Source organism: Thunnus maccoyii, chromosome 21 (assembly GCF_910596095.1).
Source record: "Thunnus maccoyii chromosome 21, fThuMac1.1, whole genome shotgun sequence".
Classification (NCBI taxonomy): Eukaryota; Metazoa; Chordata; class Actinopteri; order Scombriformes; family Scombridae; genus Thunnus; species Thunnus maccoyii.
In genome coordinates this window covers 14,847,635-14,872,043 of record NC_056553.1, presented here as the reverse complement: position 1 = coordinate 14,872,043, position 24,409 = coordinate 14,847,635, and the positions used below count along the sequence as shown (strand labels likewise).

The window sequence follows — 24,409 nt, the reverse complement described above, 5'->3', positions numbered from 1 at the left end:
CCAAAAAAAGGGAAACGAAAACAAAGAGCATGAGAGACCAACTCTTGGACATCAACCTGGACCAAGACCAGGATCAGTTAGAGGGTGAATTCAGATTGTGAAAGTTTCAATCCTGTTTTACCTCAAACCACATCCAGGATAACTGATGGGTGTGGTTAAATGTAGTCAGAAGTGTGTTGTTATATCTATAACCACACCTGACAGTGATGTCACAGGGTCCTGGAGTACATCTGTATATCACTGCAGCAAGGTGAGAAGGTAAACCACTGGAGGACAGTAATATCAAGATTTTCAGGGGGTATTACGTTACTCTAGAATTTAAAAAAAGAAACTAAAAATTGTACAAAAATGATCACAATGATGTGGCTGCTTGGGTGCATGGTTGGTTGAAACGTTACTAATTAAATTAAAGGGAGCTTTGATTCTAGTGTGTGAGTACTCCTTGTATTGCAATTTAATTGATTTTTGTATCCATAACCCATCCCAGTGAGGTTTTGTTTTGTTTTAAATTCAAACTCAGCTGCTTTCTCTGTTTCTCTCCATGGTGCTGAAACATTCAAACACAAATGTAGTCTCTCCTCATATCTCTCTCCATGGTGCTAAAACTTGCTTTCGTAAACCTACAAATGTTGCATCAGGAGGGACATGTAACATCTGTAAATGTAACATCTCACCTTTACATTGGTTCTCGTCCCAGGGGTAGACACAGTTCTGCACGCCATTGCACACCAGTGTGTTGTTTATGCACATGTTACTGTGACAGAAGAAGGCATCTGCATCACATGGAGCTGAAAAAGATTTAACACAATAGTTGTCACACAAGTCTACTGTATGTGTACTGACTTCACTCAACTGTAACATTCTCCTTTACTTGCTCACAGTTGAGTAAAAATCTAAACTACTTTTCTGCAGTGGATTTCCCATCATTAACTACAGCAAATCTGTGGGACACTTATATATGCAACAGCACAAATCAGTATTTGAAGGAAGGGAAGCTCCAGTGTGCCAGTCTTTGAGGAAATAAATTTGGATGGGCATTACTCAAATCAGACCTGTTTCCCCTGAACCCATCTGTTCTTCATGAATTTTCATCCTCACCCTCCTCTTCAAACATTTGCAGAGACAACTTGTGGATATGAATGAATTTCTTGGAATGCGCGTGTGTTGTATGTGTGTGTGTGTGTGTGTGTGTGTGTGTGTGTGTGTGTGTGTGTGTGTGTGGTGTCTGGAGAGACTGCCATGACATTTCACAATCATCCATGGTGCACAGCTCTTGTCAACACACATCTAAACCGGGCAATAAACACGAGCATGTCCTCAAACACATGATGCATCACGACACCTGCCCTCCCAGCGTGGCCCCACTGAGACATAACACTGCCATCCCATGTCTTCATCTTTCTATGACTACAGTGCGAGGGCAGAGCCACCCATCTGCAAGACATGCTCATAAAATCAGTGTGATAATGTTATGGGCTCCATGTCTTATAACTACATAATTTAAAGCCAAGGTGCCCTTGCTCTCAACACCCAATCATACTAATGCATAAGCCAGCTGATTGGCCAATTCATTGCTTCCCACTGTCACAGCAGAACAGTGTTATAGCAAGTGAACCACAAGCCAAAAGAGTTTGTCTTATGTAACGTATTGTTTATAGCAGGGGTCAGTAATTAGATTAACAATGGGCAAATTTTTTTTGTATTATTCAGTGGTACATTTTTAAATGTTTTTCTTCATTTGGGTGTTATTTTAATTAATTTAAGAAAAAAAAGATGTAATTTTCCCCAGTATTAAGTGTCATTTGTTAAAAAAAAAGAAAGAAAAAGGAAAAAAAAGACTCATATACACAAATTCTTTATTGCAATATGAGATCGGGGACTTCATATATATTTTATCCACACTGGGTAAACAGTGGTCTGCTACAGCTATGGTTGTTTGAAAGTAATGTTGTTCTTGGTGTTGATGTCCTGGAAAAATAAAAGTTTCAAAGGGAATCTGTATTCAACAATCTATATACTACTCCAAGAGGCTTATCATCCTCCATAATCTACCCTCAACAATTCCTGCCTCAATCATGAAAAACTTCTTATTGAACATTGCACTGTTGATGCATATTGGAATAACCTATTGGATCAAGCACAAACATTTTAAAATTACACAAAGAATGGACTAATTCAAATCAATACATTGCATAGAACTATACACTTCTTTAGTTAGTTTCTTTCCCTTTAATAAGAATCACATATGACATACTTTTTGTAACCTTATACCAATAACTCTGGACATACTTCCTCCTAAAATATATACAGATATTTACAAAAGATATATATATATACAGCTACACACAATGTCACAACAGTATAAAATATTGTTATACTGTTATTATACATACTATCCATTTTTCACATGGCCTTGTGGGAAAGTTGCTGAGGGTAAAAGTATTTTGAAACCACTTTCAACTCTGAATGTTCCAAAAGTTACTTATTTTGCCACTGACATGTGAATATAATGGATGGCTCTGTTAGGTAGCGGAGGCGACGTCCTTCCCCTCTGTCTCCCATTCTCTCTCTTTATCTCTGACTCTCCCCCCTCTTACACACACCCACAGGCACACACACAAAGCACTGGCAGTGGGTACTAAAGCAGCTTGCCAGTGGTATGGCAGAGCTGGGGACTATTTGACAGTGTTACAACTGTGATGTATGGCTGTTTTCATCCTAGCACTCATCCCAAGTGAATAATAACACACCAAATTAGAGTGACTTAGCTCTATCTTTCTGTATCCCACCCTGTCTGGGCCTTTGCCAGCACTTCCTGAGTCATATTGGCTCTCTGTGTGTGTTCTGGTGCTCTTCTGTTTCTCCTTTTCTTTCATACTGTACTGCATATGCCAAAACTGTAACACTTCTTTTTTGCTAATAACCACCAGAGGGAGCCCACCCCCTCTCATTTTGCTGCTGAATCCTCCTCTCTCATGTACACACCACAGGGCGAGACCAGAGCGCGATCCACACTAATCCCTTGCGAAATTAATTTCAAGACATTCTGTAATAAAGTGCCCTTTTGACCACACATAAACGTTCCTAGTCACTGCTGGAGGCATAAATTAACTCCTAAATGAGTGCCTGATGAAAACAGTCTGGGTGTCTCTGCAGAGGGGGCTCCAAGAGGATAAGAGACTTCTGCAGTGAGGCACTAGAAGCAACACATCGTTATCATAGATTCTGAAAAATCAAACAACCATCAAAGATTTGTGTTTTGGCACTATAATTGCATAGTTAGGCTATTCTCAGAGACGATGATGTTGAGTCTTTATCCCCATTTTATCCAATAGGTTGTTTTCATCTTGCAATAATTATGTTTTTTCAAAAGTCTTGTATGCTCTAGTTTGGGATGTTACTTCCATTACTGATTCCTGTGTTACATTTTAATCTGTTAAGTTAATTTTTTAATACTTTTTAATACTATATTTTTATTTTCCTGCTATCACCGTCTAGAAGTATTATGAACCGTTAACATACGTAAGTGTTGCTTTGGATGATATGGTGTATAGTGTAAAGACACACAGCAAAATCATTGGGCTTTGTCAACAAATTAAGTATATTGCATTTATTACTTTTATGATCATGCTAGTAAATCCCAGTCAGTGGAATTTCTACAAAATGCATACTGCAAGAGCCTATCATCCATCCCTCCATTCCTCCATCCATACTTTGCTGCAATCTAATATCTGCACAGTACTCTTCTTAATCCCAAAGCAACCGAGATAACAAGTGTGCAGAGATGATATAATCTGATCTAAGATATATCAAAGATCCATATGTCTTCAGACATTAGCATACTGTGTTGTTCTCAAATGCTTTCATGCATACAGTAAAGAAGATTTGCAAGAAACAAGAAGTGATGTGTGTAGTGAAGCCGGAGCAAATCTCCATCTGCAACCCCCGAGACAGGAATCTGTTGATGAGGCGTAACAATGCTGACAGCTGAGGTGTCACACAAGCACATTTATCACCTAAGACATAATTGCTTTTTGGGTAAAGATAGGCTTCACTTTCTTATACTTCAAACATTTGTAATCTTACACTGTAGTTTTGCAGAGGACTGTGTGTGTCTGTGTGTGTGTGTCCCTAAGCCTGAAAACAGAGCGGGATCAGTAGTATCAGCAGGTGTGAACACTGCACAGATGATAACGGTGGATGTTTGCGTTTGGGAACATTGCACTCCCCACTGGAGCATCTCGCTGGGAGTCAGCAACTGCGAATGGTTCTCTAAAAACTGCTGTTCCCACTGGGAACTGGCAGATATGAACAAACATATAAAGGCTCAGGAGCTACTGTGGCTAGGGAGCACTTATTGTAAAAACTTCCCTATAAGCAGAGTTGGGTACTTTTAAAAATAACATACTATGTTACAACATTGCTACCATTAAAAAGTAACTTGTTACTTGTTATGTAGCATGTTGGTTATATATAGTGCAGAATGAGAGACAGGAGGTAGTTCTCAGCAATGTCAACCTTTATTGACACACAACACAGGAGACAGGATCTCAAACACAGTTGCAAATACAGCTGTGGTCAAAAAATGTAACAGCCACCTCGCTCAAGGTTGAAACTATAAACCAGCACAAAAATGACAATTACCAACATAAACCATCTTGATACAGTACTTAGCGATGGCTCTCATTTCCCATCATGTTTTAACCATGAGAGAGGTGGCTGTTACATTTCTTAACCACAGCTGTATTTTGCTGCTGTTTTGAGATCCTGTCCCCTTTTGTTGTATGTCAGTAAAGGGTTGACATTGCTGAGAGCTGCTTCCTGTCTCTCATTATGTGCTGCTTGCCATAGTTACAAAACACAAGATAAGATTTCGTGTGAATGCAGAGCTTCATCCTGTCCGCTGTGGCCTCTCTGCTCTGCGTGTGTGTAGCTCAGCCCCGCCCTCAGACAAGCAGACACACAGACCTGCGGCTCTTTATATATCCATGACACAGAGACAGAGCAGAGCGGAGCAGAGGAGAGAGATGGAGACAGTGATGTTACCTGGTCGCTACGCTACCAGTCCCAAGATCACACCCTGCGCATTGTTCTTGGCTGGGGGCTACACACCCACTGCCCAAAGGTCGACGCCCAGAAACATCCTGAACATATGTCATAAGTCATAAGTGATGATTGAGAGGAATTAATGCCTATACATTTACTAATCTAATTTACTTTTTTTTTTTTTTAGGAAAATGCCTGCATAGCATACCATTAACCAACTTCAATTTCTTTGTGGCCTTAATGTGGCTCTTCGGGTTTGTAGTATTCTTACCAGCTATTTCATGGCCACATTGCTTCCATTCTTATTATTAACATTAACCTTGCTTTCTGTAAAATAGTTGTACTCCTCACTGTGCGCATTGTGCTGGTGTAGTCCTGATATGACATGCACAGCACAGAAAATGGAACTGCTGCACATGCCATCCAGTGAACAGGATATTTGGATTGTAATTTAGAATTTAAAAAAGTCTATAATATTTGTCTCCTCTTTTTTGTCAAAGAAATTAAAAAGAGATTTTCGTGAAGTTTTTATTTTTTAAACTATATTTTAGTCTCGTCTTTTTTCGTCAACAACATTGCATGTTGATATCGTCACAGTTAGTGTTTAACGACGTTGCTGCCGTCTCATCATCGTCTCGTCATCATCTTGTCATTGTCTCGTCTTAGTCATGGCAAAAATGGTCGTTGACGAACATATTTAGTCATAGTTTTTGTTAATGAAATGAACACTGGTGTGAAAGAGGGCTTATTCTTCTCACTAGAAGTCTGTTCAGTATAAACATACCTGGAATAAGTCAAGAGAAACAAGATGGACAGACTTTCTTCTCGTTAATACTGGCAACGGATGCCTAAAATTGGTACACTTTATCAGATCTAGGTAGTCTTAGGGTAGCACATGAATGTTTAGGGTGGATTTTTCCTTAAAAGTGATTAAATTGCTTTAATTGGCTTTCAGTTTATTGGGGAGCATTAATGTTGCAAAATATAATATCACCTAACATTTTTCAGTGTTTTGTACTCATAAGAAAGACACTGACATAAACATATGCCTTGAGTTACATCTCATCACATCATGGAAACGAGTCATTTAATATAGTTTTGATTCTTAAAATGTTTTCCTTAAAAAAAAGGGGGAAATGTAATTTCACTTGCTGCATATTGACTGCAGTTTCCTGTTTTTTCTTTAAACAAATGACGATGCATATTGAAATAAGATGCATCATGCTCCCAGTGCCAAAGAATAGCATTGTGTTTTACTTTTTGAAAATTGTTGAAACAAGTTGATCTGCAAGAGAAGTGAGTCAACACTGCACACTAGACTGAATTACTGCTGCCTCTGCTTCTCAGTGCTCTGGTACACCTGAACATTCACTGTTGATAGGGTTGGTGCAGTGCTGCTGAGCAGTGGTGGATGCTGCTCTAAAGGCTGAGGTCTGGCTGGGGATCGCCTGAGTGACTTAGGCAGAAGCGTTGCCCCGGCAACAGCACATCCTGGCTTTGCTTGGTGAAAAGGCCTTACAAAAGGGACGCAGACTTCACAACACAAACAACTCCGCTGCTACTGCTGTCACCTACTCTGTATAAGATTTTTGTAGCTAAAATATACAAATACAACCAGTGTGCATGTAAACATGTTTTAGGTATATTAGGAACATCAACGGATTGTCCTTCAGGGTTTGATGATTCCTTATGTGTGCGACTATAGTTTGTGACATTCATTAAATCCAATCAACCATGCAGCATGAAGGCAAAACAAATTCAGCACACTTTTAAATACCTATTCTAGGTACATCCCTTCATCCAAGATGCATTATTTCCTCTTCTAAATAACTATAATCCCAATATGACACACTGTGGCATTAACAGAGCATTGTGATTTTGATAACACTTTACTTTAAGCCCTGCTATTTAGCATTTATAAGTAGTATATAAAAATTTAAGAAATGATTTATGACACACTAAAGTCTACGTATAACCATATATAAGGACATTTAAAAGTTTTTATTATATATTATATTATTACAACTGGAGGAGTTATAGAGTTAACTACATTAGGAATTATAGCTGTTGACAGACACATTAATAAACACTTCTATATGTATACTTGCAACTACATTATAGTATGTTATAAACCATAAATGTTATAAAATATATACTACTTATAAACGCTAAATAGGGTGACTTATAGTAGTAGTGTTATCGTGTTTTCTAATAATAAAGAACAAAACACCTCTTTATAATTCCAGCAGAGCCACAAATACATCTTAAAATATTAGTTAATGAAATGTCATATTATTCTTATATGTAGATCATGTTATAATTAGTTGTTTTGCTAACCTTTTATTGTTATTTTTTTTAATCATACCCTGTTTGTTTTGAGATATTTTTCTTCAAATGCAGATGCAATGTTCATTGTGTGTGTGTGTGTGTGTGTGTGTGTACTATGTCCTTGTATCTATGGCATTAAAAGGCACTGACTGACAATGACATACTGTATACACACAAGCTTCTTCATCCACCTCACTAGTATAAAGAATGCCCTCTGCAACCCCTGTCAAACTACAAGCTCCATCAATAGGAAGCCAGTGAATGGAAGATGAAGACTATGTGTGTGCGTACTCTGTGTATTTCTGTGTGCATTTTAATCTCTCCCAGGTGTTTGGCTCAAAGAAAATGGGTAGATGCAAACACACTATAGATCATTCTCATATTCCTTTCTCTCTCTCTTCCCTTTTACAATAAGGCATTGGCCAGTATAGATGCTCCACCTGTGGTGACGCTGCAGTTGAGCTCAAATCTGACAATACTGTCATCTTCACAATCACCTACAGGCAATATTCTCTATAATGGAAATCATATTCCTTGGTTTCCTGCTTGCTGCTATTTAAATGGTCATAAAACTAAATGGAAACCTCTGACAGCACCTTTCTTACGAGCAGCACCCGATATAACTCGCCATAAACGTGGTCACTGTGCCTCCATCTTCCTTTAATGGCTAACACTAAAGACAAACCCTCTTTTATTTTGGTGTCAATGTCGCTGTCATGGAGTAGTGGTCTGATTAATAAAGCTAATCAGTTTCCCTCAGTAGGTGGGTCATGTTGCAATAAAAATCTTTACAGTATGCTTCTCAGACAGAATATGTGTTTGAGTGTGAATGTAGGCATCTGCATTTTGAGTAGTGCCTTACGTTCTTGGTAGGTCGTGAAAAGGATGCGGAAGCGACTTTTCCGGCTGGCCTCGTCTGCCCACATACGTATGACGCCCAGTGTGGAGACCAGCATGATGTCATTGGCCACCGTGGAGCAGAACTTGCTCTTCAGATCTTCCACCGAGCTGAGATGAGACAGGATGAGATAAGAATCCACATTATGTTATGAAGAGGAAATGTGCTATGCATCTCAATAATCTCTGAACACAAGCCCACAGCTGCCAATTTTTCAGGCCTGTTATCTTGTGATCACAGCTGAATATTGTGGTTATCTCAAGATAAGTTATAATGTTGAAGAGATCATATTTGTTTTTAGGCATATCATAGTTGATAATTCAATTACATCCTTATCTTAACATATCATGTTGATCATGATTTGAATATTTCATTATCTTGAGATAAAAATAAGTTATTGTTTTACAAGTGAAGTTGCTTATAAAGTTGTCGTCTGGCTATTCTATTGATTCTATTAATATGTCTGTTACAGTATGAAGCTACAGCCCAGCAACCGGTTAGCTTAGCTTAGCATAAAGGCTGGAAACAAGGGGAAAAAGAACCTGGCTCTGTTCAAAGGTAACAACATCTGCCTTGATTTTTGGACAGGTGCAGTATTTCCAGTCTTTGTGTTAAGCTAAGCTAATCTGCTGGCTGTAGCTGAATATTTACTGTGCAGACATATGAGTGGTCTAACTCTTGGCAAGATAGCAAGCATATTTCAGAAAATGTTAAACTTTTCCTTTTACTGACACTTTTGAATTTGTCTGGAATAGAGAGATACAATATTTCTCCTTGTGTCAGAAATTGATTCCTGTAATGTAAAATCTAATATGTTGATCAATCATGGTCTTTAGCTCTCAGTCTGTTACCCAGCAGGTCATCTGAGGCGAGCTGACATGAACAGACCAGGGCAAAAGAACCCTATACTGTTAAAATCCTTTATTTCTTGAATTAACTTAATGAAATATTTAATTCTTGTTCACAATAAAAAGCATACATTGTAAGTTGAGATCTCAAGGTGAAGAGATGATTAAGTCTCTGTCACAATATAAAGGACATAAAAAATTAATATGCAACTATGCAACTTTGAGCTTCTGTATGATTTATTAAATTAGAGAGAGTTTAAAAAATGTTGAGTATCCACACCTGCCACCGTCATACACTGCCACAAAGTTGCGCTTGCATTCATTGGAATTGGCCATCTCATAGTCGAGAAAACGCAGGTAGATCTGTAAAATGCAAGGATGCAGAGTGGAGGGAAAACACAAAGAGAATTAGAAGAATCAGTCAAGTGAGGAAATTTAAAGGTGTGGACATGACAGAGGAAAGAGGTGAACAAAATAGAGCAGAGAGAGGTGAGAAGAAAAGATTTCAGCTCCTTCCTATTATGGCCTGTGCATCTTACTCATTATCCCAGTGCCAGACACAGCAGCCCTGTAATGAAATAAGACTGACAGACTGCAGCTTGTGTAAAGTCATTACATACGCATATCAAATGAGGAGACATACAGAGTCTATTAGCTTTAGACTCATTATTCATATCTGTTAGATAAAGTGTTATACAAAACCTACAACCTTGTTTAACTTTAAGAAGACCTTGGACATTTTGCGACAAGCTTTGGAAGAAAATGCACTCATGCACTTACAGTTCATTTCAAACAAAGATCATTTATTTCATTCAAAACCAAAATGCCAACATGCCTACAGTAGTATATAACAATGATGTAGCTAATGTCTTACTAATCATCAAACAACTTAATCTATGACAAACTCAAACTCTGACAGTATATGGGTTATTATAATATCCAAACAATCCCTTGTTGATTGAAATATCCACCTTGACTCTTCACAACAGCTAGGTGAACCTAACACTTCCTGCTTGGCCTCACATCATTGTCTGTCACTCATTCATCAGGTTGAGATCGCCCAATCACAGCTATGGTTCTGGTCCACTGTGCACAGCACTCGCCATCATTGTGGTTAATGAGAGGACCGTTCCCGAACTGTGACAGGGAAATGTGAAACTTTAAATGCCCAAAGACGAAAGCTGCAGATGAAGCGGGATAATGGACTTCACAATGTCAACTTGGCTTCAACAACATGACAAGTGAAATGGATCGGAGGGGAAAAACAAGCTAGCCAATTCCCTTGAGGTTGCACATTGGTGTCAATGATCTTCCATCTAATAAAAATGTGTCATATTCTCTAACTTTGCTGGTTATATTGGCTTTGTCACAAGAAAAAGGACATTTTTTGTCTGCCAGGCTATGATAGTGGAATGAAATACTGCTCAGTGTCACTGCTGGCTTTACGATACAAAGATGAATATATGCACATGTGGTGTCTATGTGGTGTATATTCCCTTGCTAAAAATCAATTTGTCAAAGAGTGTTTTAACTTGTATTGATATTAATGTCTTAATCCCTGAAGGCAGGGCTGGAAGATGAAAAGAGGTTCTTAAGAAATTTTCTTAGCAGACGTTACTGGAGACTACTGTTGTGGTCTCCTCAATATTGCATCGATTTCCAGTACAGTGCTTTTTTATGTGATTGAAAGCTTTATTTTTATTTATTTTTTATTTGTTTACACATATGCAAAAGATACAAATTGATATAAACAGAAACAACAGAAAAATGTGATGGACAGTCCAAAAAACCCTCAGATGGGCTTGAACCTTACTCAATTAGAAAAGGAGAACAAATATTAAAAGGATGGGAAGAGAGAAAAATAAATCCAAAGATAAGATTGCACACAGTAGCAGACATCCATATATACAAGTACACAAAGTAATTAAAATAAAATAAAAATGACTAATTACTGGTGGGCAGTTTACAAAGATTATCTTGATAAACACTGAGGATGCCTGACTTGAGAAACAAAGGTTGAGATGAGATTCAGATGTACACAGTTAATGATTCTTAATGCTTGTTTCTGAAGATGAAAAATAAAGACAAGTTTGGTGGGATGAGCACACGCCCAGACTGAGTTACAGTTATGTATACATGGATAAACCATAGAGGAAGATAAAAGAGTGGCAACCTCAGTATTTATCATAGGTTGGATTTTTCCCAGAATTCCAACACTTTTAGTAGTAACTGTGCTAATTTGTTTTTTCCAAGATGAGGCTCATCAAACTGTACACCAAAATGTGTAGACTGCACATGTATAGTATGTATGTGTATATATGTGTAGCATATATAAGAGCTGGTCATCATTCCCTGGCCAAATATCAAAGATAACGAAACATGTTTGCTTAATATTGAGAGATAATTTGTTATAGTTAAACCAATCACCTATCTTAATGAGTGGTTTATTTAATACTTTGTAAGGGTCTTTATGTGAATAAAAACTGTTGTGTCATCAGCAAATAGTATCTTAGCCAGTTTGTTAGATACATAAATCATTAATATAAATCAAAAATAATAATGGCCCGAGGACTGATCCTTGAGGTACACCACAAGTGATATAAAACAAGAACTAATATCATTGTAAGAGACAAACTGTTTTCTGTCTTTAAGGTAACTTAAAGACAGAAAACAAGCAATGCAGATTTTTTTTTACTCCAAGATGGGAAAGTTTATGAAGAATAATGGGATGACTTACTGTATCGAAAGCTTTAGATAAGTCTAAGAAGATTCCAATGGTGCTTTCCTTTCTATCTCAAACTCTACAGATTTCATTAACAAGATACAAGACAGCCATAGAAGTAAAGTGGTTCTTTCTAAACTCATATTGCTGCGTATATGAAATATTATGCCTATCCAGATGATTCAACAATCTTTCATGAACAAGTTTTTCCAAGACTTTTGCTATTAAAGGTAGAACTGAAATTGGTTGGTAATGATAAAAAATAGCTGGGTCATCATCTTTGTATACCGGAATGATTTTTGCTATTTTCAGTTCAGCAGGGACAACATTGTTTTGTAAGGAAAGCTTGAGAATGTGAGTTAAAGGCTTTAGTATTGGATCCTGAACTAATTTCAATAGATTACCAGGGATATTGTCGAAACCAGGAAATTAATCATTTAGATTATATAGGACCTTCTGAATCTCAGCTTCCGTATCCAAAGAAAATTGAAAATCTTCTAGTACAGGAGAATTAATGAACTTTAGGGGATCATTTTTACTAGGTGGAATCTTAGAGCCAAGTTGTCTCCTATTTCAGAAAAGACATGATTGAATTTATGAACAATCTCTTGAGGAGACCATAAACTGTCTTAAATAGAAATTGTGTCTAAAGTGTCTAAAAATTTAGCTTCTCAGCAGGGTGGATGAACTTGCTCAGTGGCAGAGCAGTTATGTCAATGACCTGAGAGGGACTAGTGTCAAATTCAAGCTCCTTTGCTGTGTAGCCACTTGAGAGACCTGGAAGCAATAACACCCCCTTAAAAGACACATAGTGTCACACTAAATTGATAGAACTTAACAAAAACAAACTTGGTGCTGAGGGTCACCAATTAATTGTGCTAAGAACACGTTAAGAACAGAGTAGTCATTATGGACAGGTGCTGTATAAAAATGGCTCCATTCCATGTGGCAGGCTGTCAAACGCGTCTGATTTGATGTGTAATTGTTAAGGTTATAATCAAGGTTGAGGTTACAGTCAGGTGCTCTCGGCCAAATTTGTCTCCATTTGAGTTCAAGAGGCACATAATTGGAAAAAGTACCAACAAGCATGTTAATTAGGGACACTTGGCCCAGCCACTCCATCGTCAGCCAAATTACACATGATGTTTTCTATCCACAGCACAAAAATGCAATTAATTCAGCAGTCTGAAACAAATGAAATTAATTTAATCAGGGGAGACTAATGAAAATTGCAAAATGTTGTTGATAAAATGTAGGCCTACATTCAGTTTTATGAATGGACTTCATCTGGTGCTAATGGCTGATCAATGAACCTATAATCATTAAAGAGCTCGACCATCATAACTTTGCTATGGTTGGCTGGTGGTGTTGGTACATTACAGGTGGTGGCTGGATTTTTGTTTTGCATCAGGTGAAGGAGGCAGCTGACTAACTGACTTTATACTGACTTTGTCATTCCTGTAAATATTATATTATGTAAATATGATACATTACATAGAACAAAAAATGATGTAACACATTAAATTCCTATTATCAATAAGGGCTGCACTTGAAACAGCCCACAATAAATCAAAGATATCAGGCAAGTTTTTATGAGTTGCAAAAGCTGCCATTAACATCAGTGACAAGTTTTAGTTGTTGCAGACCCTGATACAGTTTCTAAAGAGATATGTCTACAGCATCTGCCTCAAAATTGCATGAAATATTCTGGCAGGAGAATAGTAATTGTCTTTAAATGTATAATGTGTAAGAATTGGCCACCCGATTCAAACAAATAGGGGGGGGGGCAGCATATCACCCCCCCAAACACACACACATACACACACACACACACACACACGCACGCCACCCCACCATCATTATCACTCACTGAATATAGCATAAAGCTTACTGTTTACAGTGAATCTGTGCTATGGTGTTGCCAAGATATCATAATGCTACGGAGAAATTAGAGACAGTGGTAAATCACAAACGAACTGCACAGATCAGAAAGACGTACAGAGATAAGTTTCAACATAACTCTAAGTCACAACTAAATGGTTACATACATGCCTCTAGGGTAGGTGTAAATCATAAAATGTCACAGAACTCACTAATGGTAAGACAGCAGTTTTTCTGCATCACTTTTTCATTAATTGCATGCCATTTTACAACACAGTAATCCTGTAGAGACCTAATTTATTGATATGATATTTTAATATTGATCCAGATTATGTGCTACAATGCAAAATGGCTCATGCCAGCTTTCACATAGATGGTGCAACTCAGTGCAATTCGTCAGATCAGCTAACATGAACAGCTGATGTCTCCCCATCTGCAGCAGCAGCCGGATGCTCCAATGTTGGTGCAACTTTCCAAAGGATAAACCGACTACATATTGGGAGTCTGCATGGTTACTTTCTCACCTTAAAAAATCTTAAAACTTAACAAAGTGACATATTAAAAGTCATACAGCGAAAATTTCAGCAGCATTCAGTCTGGCTCCACCATTACTAGGCAGTGCCACTAGTTCTTCCTCTCATGTTGGACTGAGGGCAGACTAGACGCTACAGGGACTCACTATTGCCCCTCAGGTACAAATTGGTATTACAAGACAGTACGGGCCGAGGCTAGCTGGTTAGCATGCTAACTTCAATAGATATCTCTGCAACACAATACATATAGGTCTTTGACATAATGTCTAAACTGTTACTTCTTCACATTCTGTTGATAATTTTAGTTCATTTGGGAATGTTTTAAACTAAAACTCTGGCTAATTATTACACATTATACCTTTAAAGCAGATGACAATAATGGATTCTCCTGCTTATATTGGTCATAAGAAAAAACACTTTTCTTGTGTAACTATAAAAAATGCAACACCAGTGCAGCACAAAGTGATATGGGACTTCTGGAAATGGCTGCCTGTGTAAATCTAAAAGCTGATTGTTGCAAGGTAAACTTAAAAACAAAACAAAACAACAACAACAAAACAAGATTATTTGGCCTTTGCGCCATGCTGCCACATACAGCTATTTATACTGTAAAAGATGAGAGTCTTGGATAAAAAGTGTATCATTTTTATCACATGAGATGGTCTTAATGGTATCAAAGGCTGCAATTGTTTCCATTTTGCCATTTCATATGCATCCTGCTGAGTTTAACTGTGGAAAAGTAATAACTGAAATTCTTCTTTTCTGTGATACCTTTGCTCACCTTTTGCATGCATTAAACCAGTGTCTGACACATGCCAATTACTCTTTGTGCAGACTGGAAAGACGATCAAGAATACCTCATTATTTAACAGCTAAATTCCTCATGCAGAAAGACATGCACCAACCTAGAGATACATAAATAAAAGCTTGTGATGTTTTTCCATGTCTCCTGTTGCTGAAAGAACTGACCATGGATGAAGAAAAATCTGAGTGCAGATGGCATCACAAAGCCAAAAGACGGCAATGGATCAGATAGATACAATCACCAATTTGTAAGGCGAGAGATTGGCTCCAGCAGGGAAATTGGCTGCCTCTTCATTGATTCTGCAGCGCCCAATAATGACGCAGAATCCATCACTGACTGGGGAAGAATATGTTCTCACTGTTGCTAAAAGGTGCCTGTAACAGTGTTCGTGCTGTTCATTACAGTCAGAATGAATGTCCATATTTTGGCCATTACCTCCATGAAAAGATGCGGAAAGTGACAGACAGTGCAGGCAGGTGTGATGGAAAAATCCACGCCATGTAAAACAGACAGGACACAAATGATGTCTGTAGAAAATGCAGTAGCTGTTATGAGTCAAAATGAGGCAACTGAAAGTATTCTGCAACAAATAACAGCTGTCAGCTGAATTTGGATAGCTGTCCAAACAGAAATATCAAGAGGAAAATCTTACTAGGAAAAAAAACAGATTGCAGTTGACTAGAGCTGTTATTTTGTGAATATCAAAAAATATATTTTGTGTGATTAAAATGTGATTGTGTTGCTCAGACTTGCCAATTGCATGTTGCTTTTTTATCTTACTTTGGATACCAGTAAAAAATAAATTAATGCGGTTTTGGAGGTTGTTTCTGAGAAGCCCATTTATAGGAAAACCTGAGATTAAAATGACACATGGTGGTGTAAAGCAGTCACATTATGGCATTAAAAGTGCTGCAGTACTGTCACTTCTGGCAACAACACATGGTCATTATTGCTTATTTGTATCTTTCTGTCAGTCTACTCTTCCCTTACCTTTCATGCCTTCTCTCTCTTCCATCTGCCTTCTCACCCCTTAACCTAATCCCTATACATTTAGATCTTCGATAAAATGCATTATTAAGCACATTGTTCCCTTATCCCCTCCTTTCCCACTTTTCCTCCTCCTCTGTCCCCTTCTGCTCTCCTCTCTCTGGAGCGCTCCGGTGCAGTCTAATTAGAGCCTCCGGTATAGGATGTCATTATCTCTCTGCTTTTTCTGGCACACTGGGTACAGTGCAGTACTGTATCAGCATAGGGAAATGAAAGCCCTGCCCTACGCACGGCAAAACTTCACGCATGCACATACACAGTGAGGGTTGGAGGTAGGGGTGGGAGTGGGGGTGGGGTGGGGGGGGCTGGAGGGGTGTCATCCTCTGCATCTCCTTCATTGCAGTAACATGTGAGCATGCGCATGTGTGCTTTAGAAAGAGAGTAGAAGTGAGAAACCAAAGGAGACAAAAAGAAACTAAGTTTTATAAATTTACTGTAATGTGTAACTGATTGTGAGCAGCAGTGGTGGAGGTGGAGGTGAGTGCGTCAGGACTGTGTGTGACTGAAGATAGATTTGTACTGAAAATTTTATTTGCTGGCTTGTCCATCAGAGCCAATGACTGTCAGACTTTGGTGCATGACTTGCCTTGCGAGACACTCCTGCAGGGCGAAATATGACACTGATCCAGACCAAGCAAAATACATCATACTGCCAGGCTCGCTCACCCTGTCGCTCTTTCATGCACACACACACATCCTTAGCCTCACACACACATGGATACACGCATGCAACGTGCACGCACACAAAATTGACTTATGGCTCTCTGGTGCTGTAGCCACGATGTACTAGCTGACCACTTATTGGGACTGAGGAATCAATGCGGCTTTTTTGAATCGACCTCAACATTTAACTGGGGCCAGGTCTCAATGTAGCTCTTATTGTATGGTTCCACGTGAGTGCTGATGATGAAAAGAATGGTGCTAGGTGGATGATGCAGCCTCATAGTTCCTGTGGCCTTGGGGCTTAAAGTAGCTGAAGCTGAAGGACATTTCTGAACTGAAACAAGGTCATTAGCTAGAAATATGCAATATTGTAAGTATGTCAGATAAGAGCTAAGCAACTGCTGTGGCCATGAATCACAGTCGCACCATTGCTATCAGCCAGTCATATCATAAGCTATTGTATGTGTGTGTGGTACAGTACGAGAGCCTGCGGCACAGTATTAAAAACATGCATGAAAAGCACTATGAACCAAATCATACTTTTCATCAGGGGTGGAACACAGCTTAATAGCTTTCCTAATTTGTACTATATGACTCTAAAAAGATCTCTGCGGTGTCCGCAAAGGGAGATGATAATATCGTGTAACATTAAAAGGCGTTAAAAGGCAAATAGTGACGCAGTTAAGCTGACATTGCAGCCGCCTTATCTCACTCCTGCACTCCTGGGAGCAGTGGGACAATGCACGCATTCAGAGAAATGAACCCACCTAAACAAAACCTACAGTATACGGTAAGTCACTATTTCATATGTAATAACTTCAATTTTTGCAATAACCTACATTATGTCAGCACCAAAATTAGAAGCGTTTTTTTTTTTTTTTTTAATTTAAATGTTGGATACATTCTCACAAATGCAAAAATGTAAAATGCTTAACCAGCTTTATGTACATCCTGAAGCCATTTTTTTAACACAAGATAAAAGTCTATTTCTCCTTAACATTTATAATGACAGTACTATAAATGTGACCAGACCCTTTAAATCCTCAGAACGTGAGCTGTGTAATAATCTATCCTTAAGTGAATTGTTCTAACCATAAAATTCTGAGCAAAAATGTAGTCTTATTCTGTGAATCAAACCTTGCAAATGCACCCACAACTGGGCCAACACTATTTTAGCAGATTTACTGCAGTCATGGACTGGACTGTGTGCATGCTTATATGATGAAGCCATATAGACTCATATGAGAAGTTATAGCAATTTAAAATGTGGCCTTTTCCTGCACTGCTGCTCTACCCGCGGGGAACTTTTAATCCGGTAGCATTAATGCAGGTACCTCGGTAGATAAGGAAGCATGTCTAGTGTGTATTAGGGGATGTATTAGCAAAAGTGTGTATGTGTGTGTATGCATGTCTGTTTTTGTATATGCATGCAGGGCAGCATGGAGAACATGGGCAGGGAAAACAAATACAGGCTATAGCAGGCCTGAGAGTCAAACTGCATGGCAACACTATTTCATCAGCACTAACGCACCCTCCCCTCTCTCTGTCTGTCCGGTCTACCCCCACTCCCCACCCTCCCTCTCTCTCTTTTTTCTTCCATCCCTCTATTCCTCTTGGCAACAGCTCGCTGATTAAAAAAATGGGCCTGACCCCAAGTAAACCCTTCTGCCTATCTGTCTGACCCTAGCTGGGGAACAAGTCCCCCCGCAGCCAGAACACTCACATTGGGATACTGCTGACAGCTGCAGACAAACCCTCATATCAAAGCTTCCTGATGCAACCCTCAGACCCTGATCTGACAGCGTGTCTGGAGGAATGCTGAATAGAAACAGCAAATTAATAAGAAAAAGTACTAGATTAATACTAGAATAATAGATTCTTGAAGCTAAACATTTTACAATGAATACTGTTGAAGAGAGGAAATATTTGTCAAATGAACAACAGTCTCCTATATGTATTTTTCTTGTTGATTTGTTTTCTGATGTGATATTTCCATTTTATTTCATGTGACATTTCAAAATTTAGCTTAAAATCTAATTCACAGTTGGATGGGAACGTAGCTTATGTCACTAACCTTAGAGCGTGGCGGAGCACGGATGTACCATTTACAGTCGACGGCTTCGGTGGCGCCAGCCTTCCCGTCTCTGGTGATCTGATGAGACTCAACGATACCTTCTGGACCAACCATGTCATACTGACAGGCTGAAACACACACATATGCATAAACACACACAAACGCAAATACATATATACATTTGCAGTTCAAGAAAACACTCACAAATACCACACATGTACACATACATACATGAGACATCTACAGAATCAAAACAATATATATAAATAACTGGAAGCACTACAGTATTTATTGAGATAAAAAGAGAACTGAGAAAGAGAATGGATGTAAAAAGGAATGAGACAAAGAGAGAGAAAGGCAGAGAGAGAGCGAGAGAGAGAGAGGGAGTATACCTACAGGGCAGAGGTGGGGGTACTCCTAAGTCTGCAAAGTCCGGATCTGAGGAGAGAGCAGAAGAGGGGTGGGATATTCATTTTTAATACATGATTACAAAATCAGGATCTTCACAGAGCGCAGAGGAAAAAACAACCAGGTGTAACAATGTACTGAGTAGCTTCCTGTGGAGAGAACTACAAATTGCTGCCCTAACTTCTAAATTATTTTGGCATCCTTAACCTCTTCCACTCCCCGAGGATGCCCGTGGATAGCCTTTCAGAGGCTATAGCGGGCTCACTTTTAAAGCTACTATGAAGATACTGGTATCACATGAAACTGGCCGACCTAGGAATCCATTGGTACCAACCATGTCATGATAGCTTGTCGGGAAGGGGGCTAAATAATGCTCTAAAGTTTGGTTATATTTTGGCGAGGGAAAAACTAGCATGGCCATTTTCAAAGGGGTCCATTGACCTCTCACCTCAAGATATCTGAATGAAAATGTATTTTATGCAGTTATGGGCACAAACTATGCAGTTTTTTGCATTCAGTATAAATGTGTTTTTTCGCCTATTCTAAAAATGGTGTATTTTAATATTTCTGCATACTGGGGTCCCTAAAAAGTCTCGTAATTGCATACATTTGGTATGACTGGGAAGCTGAGACTTTTGTGGATTCAATGAGTCCAATTGTATTAATCTGTGATGATATTAGTCCCCAAAGAAGCCATTTCATTGTAGTGACACCATTTTTTTGAAACTTGACCTCACTGTATAAAATGACTTATTGTGACCTCTAGGTAAAGTTTCATCACAGCCTCATGAAACTTTACAACCACCAACTGGAGACCTTGGTCATTCAGAGGATGTATGGCTTTCCTAGGTATATTGACAATAAGTTTCTGAGCAATTTCCAGAACAGAAGTGCTTGCCATCCAATTGCCAAAAACTGCAATTCTCAAATTGTCAAAACATTTTTGATAACAAATCACAGCATAAATTTTTCTATGGTGATCCTCGAGGTCTTGGTGTCTTAATATGGTATTTTGGATGGATTTTGACCATTTTTTGATCAATTTTCAAGTAGTCAAAAATAGTTAAATTTTGCACCAAATCTGTATAACAAATGGTATCAACCCAAAAATTGCTGCAAAGACTTATGAGACATAACTGAACATGGGAATGACCATCATATACTTCTGTCATAATGTTCTAAGCCTTTATGCACTTTAAACTTTCAAAATTTGAATAGGCACCTAACCAAAACACAATGTTTATTACAGATTTATGAATAGAACAATTTGACACAATAGTGATCTCAAATTAATATTCAGATTCCCAGCTTTCAGATGATGTATACCACTTCTATGTGGCATATACTGTTGACCTACTATTCCCCCCTAAAGATCACCCTAAAAATGGGTCTATGGTAGGGGGGCGGTAGTGGAAGAGATTAAATGCTTTACTAACGTCTCCTCTTTGGAGTTAGCTGAAAGAAAGATGTTGGCATGTTAGCTGTCATCATCATCTCATTATCTGTAATGCCAACAAGTCCAAAATTTGTGGTAAAAGGTCATGAAGTCCTGAGTCAGAGTTCCTCTGTTTGAACTTCCCCTTATGCAAAATTGTAGCACTGTATGGAGACATCTCTGCACTGCACATTTCCAAATCCTCCCTATTAAACCAAACCATTTTGAAACTACTAGACCAGACCATTCGCATCTAAAAAAAAACAGAAAGAAAATCAGACAATTAAAAATCCATATTTACCTTCAGGACTGATTCCTTTTCACAACCCAAATCTAGCATATCCACTCAATAAAAATCAAGCATGAATTGACCAACAAGTTACCACAGTGTTGCATGTGCAAAAAGTCCTCTTCAGTAAATAATAAAACATAAAATTGTAGTCAAATGAAATTGCTCATGTGCTGAACTAATGAAGAGAATGCGTACAGCATCCTCATTCTTCTAAAATTATGTCACACGCCTTATCTACAGTCTGTGTATAAAACAACCTCATCAGAGCTTAATTGGTCAAAATATGGAATCAACCAGATTTAATGGCAATTAGAGCTATGCAAGCAAATTTAGAGGATCAAGGTCAAACTTTTAGGCAATAGCTGTTCTCTTGGGCTTTCATTCAACATACTAATCAGTAGAATTTGCAGCTGTATTCTACAGCAACTTTGATAGTAATTTGGTTTAATTAGGGTAAGTATAACTGATGATATATCTTTATTTAACAAAAAGTTTAAAAAAAACTTCATATGGTTTGAAACTAGAAAAAAAATGGTTGCATTTCCTTCTGTGGAAATAAGGACCAGTCCAATTAAAAATGTGAGCATGTTCCCTGCCAAAGAAAGTTAGTACATTACAGGTGTAGGATATCATAAATTCCTTACAATATGGTCACATCACTATTGACTTACAGTACCAATGACACAGTATAGGAATAGGAATACAACAGGGATATTTTTTTTGGATTGAGACCCTAAATATGAATAAAATCTCTGTTGAGTTTACCAAATAAGTTTAAGTCTTATCTTTGTTCCATTTTGCAGCATCAGAACAAAACAGAGTTAAAGCTTTACAGAGATAAATGTAAGAGCAAAAACATTAAAACTGTCCTTAAGAAAGGTTTTCAGAATATGTTAGTAGACCTTTGGAGACTATCAGTATAATCCTTAGCCAAACTTTTACACAGTGAGAGAAAAAGAATAAACTTTAACAGAGCCAAGCCAAGACTATATGTTTCGTCCAACAGTTTTCTAATATGTCACCATGCACTCCAGAATGACCCATAATATGCTTTTCTAATATTTCTATCAGCAGCTTTCCAAAACCGTTACACATCACTGTTAAAAAAAAAAGTTATATTTTATGGTGTGATAACGCTGCGTTTAAGGTCTGATTAAGTTTAGGCACAAAAATCACTTGGTTAGGATTAGAGAAAGATCATGGTTTGGGTTAAAACTTTCACTTGAAATGTGGTGTGGGTTAAAGTTCCTACTTCCTTAAAGTTAGGCAACATGTGTAAACAACACAACAATCGTGATTATGGTTTTTAAAAAACTGTCCCGATCCACGGTTGGAAACACTTGACACTTGCGGTTGGAAACGGGAAGCTAACAGCGGTCTTCTGCAGTTAAGACCACTTTTTGCCATCTATCTATCTTGCCATCCATCCAACGTGCTACCTCCAAATATGGAAATTTGTCACCTAATATAGACGTCATCTGAACTGCATCACTTCTCCAGCTACCGGTCATACTGACTCTGTCATTCAAACGTAACGTAAGGTCATTTTGGCTACTGAATTTATGACCAATACTGTCGTTTTTCTTGGGAGGATGGGCTGGTTCTGTGGCTAAATAAGATAAGGGAAGTGTCTGGTAAAGTTTTGAAAGTCACCTTGAAGCAAAAGGTTTTAAACAATTTTCTGTATAATGTTGCAGTAACTTACATCAACAAGTCTGGCCTCACTGAGGTGCATTACCTCCTCTTGCTAGTGAAACATCATAGTCTCTTCTTCATCCCCAAAGATTCAATATCACTCCTCAGATAACTTCACACAAGACAGAAATTGACTCTTGAACAATCTCCACTGTACTTTCACGTATCAAATCTGTGTGTGCTGTGCCTGGATGTGTGTGTGTGTGTGTGTGTGTGTGTGTGTGTGTGTGTGTGTGTGTTGCCCACCACACTTCCACAGAATTTCAATATATCAATGAAGTTGAAATTAATGAGATTTGTAATCAGAATTAATTTCTGCAAAGACAAAGGAAATTATTTCATTATTATGAGCTGCCTGTCACTTATTTAAAACTCAGTCCAAATGGTTCTTTCTCAGTTTTCAATATGATAAGTGGAAATAAAAGTGGAAACTATTAAAAGTTGTCACAGAAGTGATTTGACTATAATGGCACCACATGTCACCTTGTCACCATGCTATAACATACAACGATGTCTGTGAAATACAAAAGACTCCATTGAAGTCTGTGTAAAGAAGTGGAGGCTGGTCCATAGAGGCAGAGGAGGTTGATCCTCCTCTATTTTTTGAGAGGCAAAAGGGAGATCAAAATATAAAAAAGAATATTTGGTTGAAATAAATCATTACCAAATCTCAGTATTTATAAAGTATTTTTTCTCTTTGGAAAAAATCCATTGCTGAAATTCTGTTTAAAATGCTTCAACAGCAACACCTGCAGGACAGAAAGAGAAAGAGCAGTGTGTGAAGTGATGGTGGTGGTGGTGGTGGTGGAGGTGGAGTGGGGGACAGAGGAGGACGGAGGGCGGGATCTCTTACATTGGACTCAGTGTATTTCATTTTTTTTTCATGCTAATCTGTGATTGGCCATGACACGTAAAATGATGCTCCAAGGGAGGACGTCCTCCCTTACCAATCAACAACCAGAATGCAATATTGACATCGAGTTGGTCCAATGATAGTTTCCAGAAAGAAGAAGACGTCAGATAACGTGAGTCGGATACAGCTCCCCCCCCCTCTCTCTGTCTCTTTGGTCGCTAATTTCATCTCTGATGGTTAAATGTCTCTGTGTGGCTTTTTTGTGTTTTTTTATCTCCTTAACAAGAATGCAGCAGAGATCATATAATGTGTTGTGGGTAACGTTAGTTTGCTTGTTGAAGTTACAGTGAGCTGTCTGGACTCATTCGTTCATTCGTTTTTAATAGAGTGATTGTTCAGTCACCTGTTGATGTTGTATGATTAGTGTGCAGGAGGTCTGGCTGCTTGCTTTTGACAATTTCTTCAGTTCATTTTTAAGCTGTGTCGTATATTGAGTAATAAGCTTAAAGTAACTAGAATAACAAGTGTTAACTAGTGGTGTAACTAATTGTAGTTGATCCGTGATCCGTACGGATCGCCCCCCACGGTTCGGCAGGCATATGAACTGCGGATTAATTGCAAAATTTAATGTCTCATTTAAGACAAAGTAAACAAACTGCTGTAAGTACAAGTCATGGACAGACAGCGTGTCGCTAACAGGGATTTTGAACGATCAAACCAGCATCTAACGGGTCCGATGTGACATTTGAGTCATGTTTACCTGCTGTTTAATGTGCTGCAGCTGAGCAGCTAATTAGCTAAATTTGGACTTATTTCAGTAAACTTAAAAGAGTAGTTAACTAGTGGTCCATTACCCATTATGTTAAATTGTAGTTTTTTTC

At 38.4% G+C, this 24,409-nt stretch overlaps 1 protein-coding gene across 6 annotated transcripts in view; it reads right to left on the bottom strand.

Moving 5' to 3' along the window:
* Positions 1-24,409, bottom strand: part of neto1l (neuropilin (NRP) and tolloid (TLL)-like 1, like) — an 84,707-nt gene that overhangs the window by 12,966 nt on the left and 47,332 nt on the right. For 3 of the 6 annotated variants that reach the window (XM_042398680.1, XM_042398678.1, XM_042398679.1), the window contains 5 exons: positions 19,242-19,283; positions 18,846-18,973; positions 9,401-9,483; positions 8,237-8,382; positions 675-788 (listed from right to left, as the gene is read on the bottom strand). In XM_042398680.1, the coding sequence (XP_042254614.1) occupies positions 675-788; positions 8,237-8,382; positions 9,401-9,483; positions 18,846-18,973; positions 19,242-19,283 (513 nt within the window). Of the gene's footprint in view, positions 1-674; positions 789-8,236; positions 8,383-9,400; positions 9,484-10,049; positions 10,258-18,526; positions 18,590-18,845; positions 18,974-19,241; positions 19,284-24,409 lie in introns of those variants that run through there. The other 3 variants (XM_042398681.1, XM_042398682.1, XM_042398685.1) reach the window with 3 other exon arrangements.